We start from the raw sequence: 11,902 nt of genomic DNA, 5'->3' as shown, positions 1-11,902 counted from the left end.
AGCGGGGTTGGGGCTGTGCTGCGGGGCCTGGAGCCGGCGCCGGGACTCGAACCCGCGGCCCTGCCCGGCCGGGCCCGAGCCGCGCGTCCCCCCGGCCGCCAGGGGGCGCTGTGGGAGCGGCGGAACGCGAAACGCGGGAGCGGCGGGAACCCGGACCCGCAGCGGGGACACCGGCGGTGAGCGGGCTGCCCGGGGTACCGGGAACGGGGGGATAGAGGGAACGGGGGGATAGAGGGAATGGGGGGATAGAGGGGATGGGGGGGATAGAGGGAATGGGGGGGATAACCGGGAATGGGGGGATACCTGGGAATAGGGGGGATAGAGGGAATGGGGGGGATAGAGGGAAGGGGGGGGTGGAAACGGGAATGGGGGGGATAGAGGGGATGGGGGGGGATACTGGGAATGGGGGGGATACCGGGAATGGGGGGGATAACCGGGAATAGGGGGGATAACCGAGAATGGGGGGGGGGATAGAGGGAATGAGAGGGGTTACCGGGAATGGGGGGGATAGCGGGAATAGGGGAGGTAGTGGGAATGGGGGGAGATAACCGGGAATGGGGGGGAGAGCGGGAATGGAGGGGATAACCGGGAATAGGGGGGATAACCGAGAATGGGGGAGATAACGGGAATAGGGGAGGTAGTGGGAATGGGGGGGATAACCGGGAATGGGGGGGGATAACGGGAATGGGGGGATAACCGGCACCGGAGAGAGTTACCGGCACCGGGGGGAATAACGGGGAGCGGAGGGGTTTGCAGGGGATGAAGCGGTCTGGACAAGGAGGGGAGATGGGGGAGAAACCGGGAGTGGGGCAGGAGGGAAGGAGAGGGGACAGGAGGGGAGCCCGGGGATAAATGGGGAGATGGGGATAGATGGAGTGCAGGGGAGAAGGTGATGGGGAAGAGAAGGCGTGGAGAAATGGGAATGGGGAAGGGGAGAGGGGGATGTGAGCAGAGAGGGGGATGAAAGAGGGGTCTGGTCAGAAATGGGGGTGCGGGCACTCTCCCGGCCTGTCCCCCGTGAATGCAGACCAAACACTGAAGGAGATGCTGTCCCCTCTCAGCCCAGGGCCAGCATGGCCGAGAGCAGCCGGGGTGGCTCGCTGACCTTTGGCCAGGTGGTCATTGGCCCGCCGGGCTCCGGCAAGACCACCTACTGCCACGCCATGCGGGAGTTCCTGGGCAGGCTGGGCCGGCGCGTGGCCGTGGTCAACCTGGACCCCGCCAACGAGGCCCTGCCCTGCCCCTGCGCCCTGGACATCGGCGAGCTGGTCACCCTGGAGGACGTGATGGCCAGCCTGGGGCTGGGCCCCAACGGGGGCCTGCTCTACTGCATGGACTACCTGGCGGCCAACGCCGACTGGCTGCGCCAGCGGCTGCAGGGCCTGCGCGGCCACTACGTGCTCTTCGACTGCCCCGGGCAGGTGGAGCTCTACACACACCACCAGGCCCTCAAGGACGTCCTTGCCCAGCTGGCCAAGTGGAATTTCAGGGTAGGGATGGGATGGGGCAGTGCCTGGCGGCTCCAGGCTCCCGTGGGCACAGCCTGGGGTTCAGGGGGATCGTGGCTGTTGTCTTCAGGAATTTTTTGGCGTTTAGTGAAGGCTAAAAGTGGCTTTATCAGGGGAGGAGGGGAATTTTGCTCTATTTTGTGCTGGGAGAGAATGGCCAAAGAATGGCCTGTCAGGGCTTTTGGTGGGATTGGGAGCAGGAGCACAGATTCCTTCCTTGCACTTGGCACAAAATCCCAAAGTGATTTAGGTTGGAAAGGACCTCAAAGCCCATCTCATTCCAGGGGCACCTTCCACTATTCCAGGTACATCCAGCCTGGCCCTGAACCCCTCTGGGGATGGGACAAGGAGCCCGTCCTGCTGTGCTGCAGGACCCTCCCTGCACCCCAGAGTGGGGTCTGTGTGTGTGGGAGCCTTGGCGCTGCCTGAGCAGTGCAGGGGCCGTGCCAGGCCCCTCCTGCAGCCAGCCAGGCCCCGTGCAGCCCGTGGGACGTGCTCAGGGCTCTTGCACAACGGGAGCTGCAGGTGAGAGCAGCCCCGGAGCTGCTGACGCTGCGCTTGCTCTGCGGCGGCCGCGCCGCGAATGTGCAAACCCTGGCTGCTCTGAGCAAGAAGGGCAACTTCATTTGCTTGAGAATGTCACTGGGAATCTGCACATTAGAGCTGATTTTCATTGGAATAAATGGACGTGGAATTGGAGTTGCTAAAATAAGACATTTACAGGGCTGGTTTCTGCTCTGCCAGCCTGGCTGGCTGCTGTGACTCAGCTCAGAGCCCTGGCTTGGAGTGGCTTCCCCAGCTCTGGGACCACATTGTTACAGCCACACAAAACCCAGGGAATCAAACTGCTCGTTACTGTAATTATTAATTATTAGTGCAGGCCACAACTGGCTGTCCCAGCAGAAGGGGGTGTGCTGCATTACTGCTCCTGAGTGGCCTGGCCATTCCTGTGGGGAAGTTGTGCTGTTCAGGGGGGAATTCCCCAGCTCCCACCCCACTCCCTGCAGAGTTCAGACAACCTGGGACAGTGGGACGTGTCCCTGCCCATGGCAGGGGGAGCTTTAAGGTCCCTCTGCCCCAAACCACTCCAAGGTTCTCTGGTCCTGTTTGGTAGCAGGAGGTGGGAGGTGGGTGGTCATTCCTCAGATTGTCCTGTGGCCACTTCCACACTGTCCCACATTGTCCTGTGGCCACTTCCACGCTGCCCCATGAGCAGGGATGGGTTTGTCCCAGGCCTGACCTTGTGTGTCCCTTCTGTGCCCAGCTGGCTGCCGTGCACCTGGTGGATTCCCACTACTGCACAGATCCTGGCAAGTTCATCTCCGTGCTCTGCACCTCCCTGTCCACCATGCTGCACGTGGAGCTGCCCCACGTCAACGTCCTGTCCAAGATGGACCTGATCGAGCAGTACGGGAAGCTGGGTGAGGGCTCCCGAAGCCTCAGGGGGGAAAAGGAACCTTCAGCCTCATCTCCTCTGCCTCCCTGCCATGGCCAGGGACACCCTGCACCACCCGGGGGGCTCAGAGCTCCATTCTGACCCGAGGAATTTGGGGGGAGGGATGTGGAGCTGTGCTGTGGGAATGGAGGTGGGTGGGAAACTGCTGCAGATCTCAGAGTGCTCTTCAGCTTCCAGCTTGCCTTCAGAGCTCCCTGTTTCCCTGCAGCTTTCAACCTGGACTATTACACCGAGGTCCTGGACCTCTCTTACCTCGTTGACCACCTGGCCTCCGACCCCTTCTTCAGGAATTTCCGCCGCCTCAACGAGAAGCTGGTGGAGGTGATCGAGGACTACAGCCTGGTGTCCTTCGTGCCACTCAATGTCCAGGTGACCCAGCAGCAGGGGACAGGGAGCTCTGCATGTGCAGCAGCTGCCTTTTGTCTGCTCAGAGCCACAGGGCTGGAGCCCTCAGCTGTGAAAAGACTCGGGGCTGGAAAAGAGGGAAGCACACCCAGACTTGTAAATGATCTGTGGCAGCCAAAGGAGAGAAAAAGGCTGATGGGCTTGGGGCTACCTGGGCCTTGTGTCCTGGGGTGGGGAACCCAGGCTCCCCTTCCTTCAGCTCTTCTGGCCTGCATTTCAAATCTGGCTGAGGATCACCTACAACCTTGTTAAACTGGGGAGCAGGGGATAATGAGGAACTGGGGAGGGAGGGCTGGAAATGTCCTTAATCAGGCAGCTGGCAGAAGTGTCAACAGGCAAATGGGCTGGACAGGGTGATGAAAGGGAATGGGAGGGTGCAGAGTGTCACCGGGCAGTGGCAGTGTCCCTGTTTGTTTGTTTGTTTGTCCCTGTTGTGTCCCGGGGCCTGGGCGCTGTCAGGGTGACCCAGAGCCCCGGGGGGAATGCACAGCCCAGCCCAGCGTGGGCTCCCGGCCCTGGGGAGGGAGCAGGCTCCCAGTGACCGTGTCCCTGCTCCAGGACAAGCAGAGCATGAGGCAGGTGGTGCAGGCTGTGGACAAGGCCAATGGATATTCCTTCGGGGACCAGGAGCAGCGGAGCCTGGAGGCGCTGATGTCGGCAGCTGTGGGTGCTGATTTCCACTTCTCCTCGTATCCTCTGTGCTCTTGAGGTCCATTTCTGGAGTTTGCAGGCCCGGGTTGTTCCTGCCATCCTCTGGTGGGTGACAGTGGGGTGTGCCCAGCCCAGCCCAGCCCGGGGCAGACACTTGGTCCTGCCAGACCCTCCCAGGTTGTTGCTAATTGATGCTCTGAACGTGTCAGGAATCTTGTGACAGCTTTCCTTTCTCTCACCCTCCCTCGGATGGGTTCTTTTTCTTCAAACCATGCAGCTGATTCTCCTGCACTTGTCTGGGATCTGGCAGAGCCAGGAGGAGCTCAGGTGATGCTGCCTCTTGCCGATGGCCTTGGGGCTAATGTGAGGCTGGGCTGGGAACTTCAGAGCTGCTGCAGGAGGGAGTGTTTGCGCCCAGCCCCTCGTTTTCCTTAATTACTGCGTTATCAGCACCCTGGCAGTGCAGGAGAAGTATGTGCAATCCCAGGACAAAGCCGTGGAAGAGGAGGTGATGGATCTGTGACACGCCCTTCCCCGGCTCCTCTGTTTTTGACACCTCTCCTTTCCCTGCCGAGATCAGCTGTGACTCAGAGCAGCTGAAAACCTTTCCAGGCAGTCTGGGCTCCCTCTCCGGGTGGGTTTGACCTGCCAGGCTCCAGGCTGCTGCCCAGAGCAGGGGTTGGCAGAAGGGAGGGGGCTGAGGGTCTTCCCTTAGGAACAGAGAGATTGAGCCAGGGAAGGTGGGGAGAGCACGGAAGAGAAGTGAGATGAAGTCTCCTCCATCATGACCCAGAGGAAGGGGAATGTTCTGGAGTTGGCTGAGTGCAGGGGGAGCTGAGGCTCAGGGCTGGCTCTGCTGCAGGAGCAGCGTGCACAGCCCCACGCTCCCAGCAGAACCCGGGCCCAGACGCCTCCACGCCGTCTCAGGGACAGAAAGATGTTTGTTTTTCTTTTTCTTAGAAATAATGATGGACTCTTTCTTAATAAAACACTGCTCGGTCTCACTTTCATCTTGGGAGTTTGCTGAAGCTGAGTAAATAAAGCCAAGAGTGCTGCAGAGCCCCAGGCCAGAGCGCCTCGGGAGGGAAGGCGGCGCTGGCCGGGACCTGTCCCTGTCTGCTGTGCCTCAGAACAGCCTGGGAGGGAGGAATGTGGGGCAGGAAAGCAGAACCAGGTCAGTGCTGCTGCTCCAGAGGCTCTCAAAGAGCCAGCCAGGCTCTGGTGAAGAAAGCCCCTGCCTGACTCAGCTCCTGGTTTGCATCTCGGGCCTTTCCCAGGAGCAGCCTTGGCTGTCCTCATCCCCCTTCCTTTATCTGGCCTGGCTTTCCCCACCTCCCAGGAAATTCCCTGGGCTGTGCTGAGCCTCTTGTGCCCCCTGCTCTGCCCCCTGCTCCAGGCAGCAGCTGGGGATGGAGCAGGGGGCTCTGGATGATTAATCAGGGGGGCTCTGGAGGATGGATCAGGAGTTTGGGAATGGATCAGGGGGCTGGGGAGGGATCTGGGGGCTGGGGATGGATCAGGGATTTGGGGATGGATCAGGAATTTGGGGATGGGTCAGGGGGCTGGAGATGGATCAGGGATTTGGGGATGGATCAGGGGGCTGGGGATGGATTGGGGGGCTCTGGGGATGGATCAGGGGTTTGGGGATGGATCAGGGGTTTGGGGATGGATCAGGGGGTTTGGGGATGGATCAGGGATTTGGGGATGGATCAGGGGGCTAGGGATGGATTGGGGGGCTCTGGGGATGGATCAGGACTTTGGGGATGGATCAGGGGGTTGGAGATGGATCGGGAGTTTGGGGATGGATCAGGGTGGCTTTGGGGATGGATCAGGGGGTTGAGGATGGATCAGGGATTTGGGGATGGATCAGGGGTTTGGGGATGGATCAGGGGTTTGGGGATGGATCAGGGGTTTGAGGATGGATCAGAGGTTTGGGGATGGATCAGGGATTTGGGGATGGATCAGGGATTTGGGAATGTATCGGGGATTTGGGGATGGATCAGGGTGGCTTTGGGGATGGGTCAGGAGTTTGGGGATGGATCTGGAGGGTGACAAGTGGGGTGTCCCCACCAGGGAGCCTCCCAGTGCCTCCAGGCAGCTCCCCACGGGACGGGACAGGCCCAGCTCCCCATCCCAGCTCTCTGCAGACTCAGCATCGCCTCTTGCCCAAGAGCTTGCATAAAATACAGCAGGATTTTCTCACAGGATGGTTTGGCCCTTGGCAGAGGGATTGGAGCTGGATCCTCCATGGGTTTAAGGAATTAAAATGAATTTTTCACCCAACTCCCAACTCTGTGGCCAGGGATTGGGGACAAGGAGGAGCTCAGGGAGAGGAGGGCACAGACACTGCTTCACCCAGACCCCTTGCCAATGAAACTGAGATTTCAGATACCAAAGTCAGATCCCGGTGTGCTGCCAGTGCCTCAGCTCTTCCCAAGAGCCCAGGAATTTCCCTGGGTGTTCCTGGCTGGAGCCCAGCAGCTGCATTTCAGTGCTGAAGCTGTGGAAGCCAATTTAACCATAACTGAGCTGAAATTCCACCCTCACCCTGTGGCTCGTGGCCTTGCCCGGTCAGTTTGGAGCTCTGTGAAGGGGTGGGAGACAGGATCATAAAAATATTAATTTCATAGTGGCTTTTTCATGGCTTTGAGAGATTTGGTGGCTTAAAAGGGTATGGTCAGGTCAGGCTGAGTTACACAAGAGCCATCAAAGCTTTTGTGGCTTTTTGGCTTTTTTATTTGAATGCTTTGGATATCTGCAGCCTCAGCCTTGGGATGGAACCTGCTCAGCTCAGGTCACAGATGCTCAGCCAAGAAATGCTGAGGCCTCAGAGAGCTCCAAAAACTGCACCAAGGAGGGATCAGGGGCTGAACTGGGACCCACAGCCCAGAGGGGACAATTCTGCTCCTGCCCAGGGTGACAGAAAGGGCTGGGAAGGGGACAGGGAAGGCTGGAGCCCCCGGTGCAGCCTGGCCCTGGACCCCATCCCCGGGCTCAGGGAGGGGACAGGAGAGGTTCTTGGGCTCAGGGAGGGGACAGGAGAGGTTCCTGGGCTCAGGGAGGGGACAGGAGAGGTTCCTGGGCTCAGGGAAGGGACAGGAGAGGTTCTTGGGCTCAGGGAGGGAACAGGAGAGGCTCCTGGGCTCAAGGAAGGGACAGGAGAGGTTCTTGGGCTCAGGGAGGGGACAGGAGAGGTTCCTGGGCTCAGGGAGGGGACAGGAGAGACTCCTGGGCTCAGGGAGGGGACAGGAGAAGTTCCTGGGCTCAGGGAGGGGACAGGAGAGGTTCTTGGGCTCAGGGAGAGGACAGGAGAGGTTCCTGGGCTCAGGGAGGGGACAGGAGAGGTTCTTGGGCTCAGGGAGGGGACAGGAGAGGTTCCTGGGCTCAGGGAGGGGACAGGAGAGGTTCCTGGGCTCAGGGAGGGGACAGGAGAGGTTCCTGGGCTCAGGGAGGGGACAGGAGAGGTTCCTGTGCTCAGGGAGGGGACAGGAGAGGTTCCTGGGCTCAGGGAGGGGACAGGAGAGGTTCCTGGGCTCAGGGAGGGGACACTTTGGCTCCTGTCGCTGCCTTGAGCAATCAGCCGGGGCCAAGGGCCAGGATGAGTCACCCCAAGGCAGGCACATCCCTGGGAGGGTCCCGGCTCTCTGCAGAGCTGGTCCTACCTGCTGAGCCCACCTGACCTGAACCCGGCTGGGTGGGATTCTGGGGACAGAGGGATTTGGGCATCAATCACAGGCAGGGCTGTCCCGGGTTCCAGCCCTCATTTCCAGCTCCATCACAGGAAAACCTCTTCAAAAACAGCAGAGCCCCCAGAGCTGGCCCTGGTGCCACCCCACGTCCATCCTGGCCAGCCCAGCCCAGCACAGAGCCCTGGGGGAGCTGCTGGCAGGGACAGGCTGGGCTGTGTGTCCTGCAGGGTGGGCAGGGCAGAGCAGAGTGTCCCTGCTTGTCCCCACAGACCTGTCCTGTGGCCTTTTCCCCACGGCCACCAACCCCTGTGTGGGGCTGTGCCAGGACCTGATGGGGAGAGGCTGAGTGAGGGACCCTCCTTGGCCCTGGGGCACCCAGTCCCCTGCTCTGGTGGTGTTTTAGACACTAAAACATTTGTTTTAGACACTGATCCATTTGAGAGCTCTCCTGGGTGCCCCTTCAGGGACACCGAGGGCATTCTGCAGGCACGGGGCAAGGACGAGGACAGAGATCCAGGTCCTGATGTCCCCCTGGTCCTGCCCCCTGGTCCCACCACCCTGTGTGAAGCAGAAGGACCCCAGAGAGCTCCCAGCAGCACAGGAGTGTCCTGGGGATCCAGGCCCTCCCCTCCCTCCCCTCCTTCCCAGGAAAAGCTGCCGGACCGGCTGGGAGCTCCGTCCTCCTACACAGCCACGCTGCAATTTCGGGAGCTGTTGAAATCAGTTAACTCCTGGGAAGCCAGGGAGAACCCACAGCCCCAGGGACGGACAGACACCCCCAGCCACCCCTCCCTGCCACTCTCAGCTCCAGCCCTGCCCCTCTCCAGTTTAACCAGTCCAGGTGTCCCCAGGCCGGGGTCAGGGGCCGGTGTGAGCCCTCAGCTCGTTCCTCAGCTCGTTCCTCCCGTCGCTGCCCCGGTAATTACAGGTCTGGGGCTGTTCCCAGGCTGGGAGTGCTCGGGGCCAGGTGGAGGCCAAGCTTTGGGGTCCCTCAGTGGACACCCTGACACCTCTGGGCACCCCCAGGGAGCACCAGGACAAGTTGTGGTGGGGCTGGGGAGGGGCTGGGGGCTCACAGGGGTTCATCCCCTCTGCTGGGATCTGCTCCAGGTGTCCCATCCTGGGTGAGCAGCTTCTGGTTTGTGCAGCCCAACCTCCCACAGCAGAGCCCTGGCAAACCTCGTGACATCCCAGGCCCACACAATTCCCCACATCCCTGCTTGGGCCTCATTTCCCCCAAAGCCCAGGGGTCCCTGGCACTCCATGGGCTGGGATTTGGCCAGGCCAGGGCTCAGAACTGGCGTGTCCCCCCTGTCTGAACCAGGACAGCACGTCCTGAGTCACAGCATCCCATTATCCCATCCCATTATCCCATCCCATTATCCCATCCCTGTATCCCATCCCTGTATCCCATCCCTGTATCCCATCCCATCCCATCCCAATGATCCCATCCCATCCCATCCCATCCCATCCCATCCCATCCCAATGATCCCATCCCATCCCATCCCATTATCCCATCCCATCCCATCCCATCCCATTATCCCATCCCATCCCAATGATCCCATCCCATCCCATGCCATCCCATCCCATCCCCATCCCATCCCAATGATCCCATCCCATCCCATTATCCCATCCCATCCCATCCCTGTATCCCATCCCTGTATCCCATCCCATCCCATCCCATCCCAAAGATCCCATCCCATCCCACCCCACCCCTGCCCAGCCCTGCTGGCTCTGCTGAGCTCATAGCCCAGGGTGCTGTGACTGTGTTTTATTGTAATTATCGTTCGTGTTGGAACCCGCACGGGGAAGGGGAGGGGAGGGGAGGGGAGGGGAGGGAGCTGCGCCCTCGTGGCCCCGTGCCAGGACCAGAAGTGCTGAACGGAGCTTTCGCCTGTCCCAGCGCGTCGGGGCTGCTCAGGGGTGTCCCCACCCTCCGACACCCCGGGGCTGGCCCTGTGTCGCTGCCCAAGCAGCTTCTGTGCATTTTCCTCCTGGAGGAGCCATGGGGGAGGATTGGGGACCCACACAGGGCTGTCCAGGGCAGGTTTGGGGAACCTGGGCTGGGTCAGGGACTCGAGCACCTCATGGAGCAGCCAAAACCCTCATCCCATGGATGCACAGAGCCCTGAGCCCTTCCAGGGGCTGCCCTGCACCCCAAAACCCCGCTGAGGGGCTGGGGGGCACAGAGAGCAGCAGGGCTGGGGGGAGGGATGGGATGGGAGGGGAGGCAGCTCCCGGAGCTGCCCGGACATGTGCGCAGGGAGAGACGAGGCAGAGAGAGCAGAGCTGCAGGAGAAGGTTTATTGGAGAGCACAGAGCCCCCCCCGGAATGGGGGGGCTGCCCGGACCCCCCCGGCCCCGGCCCAGCCCTCCCCTCCTCCTGGCACTGCTCCAGCCCTCGGGATGGGGGTCTGGAGCTGGCACGAGCCAGACTGGGCACCCCCACAAAAAATGTTAAATAGCCGGGGGCTGGCAGCTCTGTGGGATGGAGGCACCCCCTGCCCCTCTTTTCCCCCTCCCCAGAGCAGAGGATGGGGGAGAGGGAGGGAGGGGCCCTGCCAAAACCACCCCCATGCTGGTATCCAGGCTGGGGGGGAGCTGAGACTCCTTCCCCCAACACCAACCAAAAAACAAAAACCGAACAGAACCAAAAAAAAAAAAAAAAACCAACCAAAAAAAAAAACCACTTGGAGATGCCGAAGGCCTGGAGCGGGGCGGTGGGGCCGGGCCCCGGCTCTCGGGGGACGCTCAGGTTCAGTTCTTGGGCTCTTCGCCTGCCTCGCCGCCGTCTTCGCCGGCACACTCGGCTGTCCATAGCGTGAGGTTGTCCCTGAGCAGCTGCATGATGAGGGTGCTGTCCTTGTAGGAGTCTTCGCTGAGCGTGTGCAGGTCGCCCATGGCCTCGTCGAAGGTGGTCTTGGCCAGCGAGATGGCCTGCTCGGGGGCGTTGGCGATCTCGTAGTGGAACACGGAGAAGTTGAGGGCCAGCCCCAGGCGGATGGGGTTCGTGGGCTGCATCTCCTTTTTGCTGATGTCCATGGCCTCTTGGTAGGCCTCCTGGGCCTTCTCTATCGTCGACAGGCGGTCGTCCCCGCTGGCCACCTCGGCCAGGTATCGGAAGTAGTCGCCCTTCATCTTCAGGTAGAAGACCTTGCTCTCGGTGTCGCTGTCCTTCTTGATGAGATACTTGTCCAGCAAGCCCAGCACGTTGTTGCAGACGGCATTCAGCTCCTGCTCCACCTTCTCCCGGTACTCGTTCACCACCTGCGCCTTGTCGTCGCCCTCCTCGGTTTTGTGCTCGATGCTGGAGATGACTCTCCACGCCGAGCGCTGGCAGCCCACCACGTTCTTGTAGGCGACCGACAGCAGGTTGCGCTCCTCGTTGGACAGCTCGTCCCCGTGCTCCACCACCGCCTTCATGAAGTCTGCCATGTCCTCGTAGCGCTCAGCCTGCTCGGCCAGCTTGGCCTTCTGCACCTGGTGGTTCCTTGCCATGGCTGGGACGCGGCGCGGGGCGAACTCGGGCGAGCAGCGGGGCCGGGAGCCGTGGGAGCCTCTGCGAGCGCGGCCGCCGCGATTCGCTTTTGGCTGCGCGTCGGAGCCTCGAGCGAGAGCAGGAGGAGCCAGCCAGCTCCAAGGAGTGTCCTCCTCCTCCTCCTCCTCTGCTTCCTCCCCGCCGAGCGCGGCCTTAAAAGGCAAATCGCGGTGAATCATCGCCCGCGGGCGGCGGGCGCTGGGGAGGGGGCGAGCGGGGCGACCCCGCCCTGCCCCGGGTGGGTGCGGCACCCCTGGGTGCCCCGGGGCTCTCCCCAGAGCCAACGCCCTCCCCGGCACCGGGAGACGCCCCAGGAGCGCTCCGAGGAGCGGCTGTGCCGGGGAGGGGACAGGGACACTCGGCTGTGCCAGGGAGGGGACAGCGACACTCGGCTGTGACAGAGAAGGGACAGCGACACTCGGCTGTGCCCCCTCCACCCCAGAGAAATGGGCCACGGGGTGTGGCCGCTCGTCAAAATGGGTCCCTCCCCCCCCGAAAAAGTCATATCACCGTCGTTTTTAATATGGTGATTAACTCGGCAGTAATTGCGAGGGCTGGACGGGCAGGTATTTATTCCCACAGGTGGGGAAACCGAGGCACAGGCTCCGCACCTCTCCCCGGCGCCGCGGGAGGGACCGTCCCAAAAAGCGGGGCA

At 61.5% G+C, this 11,902-nt stretch overlaps 2 protein-coding genes across 4 annotated transcripts; one reads left to right on the top strand and one right to left on the bottom strand.

The window, feature by feature from the left end:
* Positions 1-124: 124 nt before the first annotated feature.
* Positions 125-5,030, top strand: GPN2 (GPN-loop GTPase 2). Of its 3 annotated transcripts, none has more exons than XM_033080876.1 (6): positions 125-176; positions 1,062-1,490; positions 2,773-2,929; positions 3,173-3,333; positions 3,928-4,058; positions 4,471-5,030. In XM_033080876.1, the coding sequence occupies exons 2-6, from the start codon at positions 1,074-1,076 to the stop codon at positions 4,541-4,543; spliced, it is 939 nt and encodes a 312-aa protein (XP_032936767.1). In that variant the 5' UTR covers positions 125-176; positions 1,062-1,073; the 3' UTR covers positions 4,544-5,030. The 3 variants fall into 3 exon arrangements, with proteins under 3 accessions (XP_032936767.1, XP_032936768.1, XP_032936766.1); XM_033080877.1 differs by lacking the exon at positions 125-176 and adding an exon at positions 177-194; XM_033080875.2 differs by lacking the exon at positions 125-176 and having other exon boundaries at positions 914-1,490.
* A 5,066-nt stretch (positions 5,031-10,096) lies between these two features.
* On the bottom strand, positions 10,097-11,364 carry SFN (stratifin). Its single transcript, XM_033080880.1, has one exon. The coding sequence runs from the start codon at positions 11,205-11,207 to the stop codon at positions 10,467-10,469; it is 741 nt and encodes a 246-aa protein (XP_032936771.1). The 5' UTR covers positions 11,208-11,364; the 3' UTR covers positions 10,097-10,466.
* Positions 11,365-11,902: the final 538 nt, after the last annotated feature.

This window comes from Catharus ustulatus, chromosome 26 (genome assembly GCF_009819885.2).
Source record: "Catharus ustulatus isolate bCatUst1 chromosome 26, bCatUst1.pri.v2, whole genome shotgun sequence".
Lineage (NCBI taxonomy): Eukaryota > Metazoa > Chordata > Aves > Passeriformes > Turdidae > Catharus > Catharus ustulatus.
This window is presented reverse-complemented; position numbering and strand designations above follow the sequence as displayed.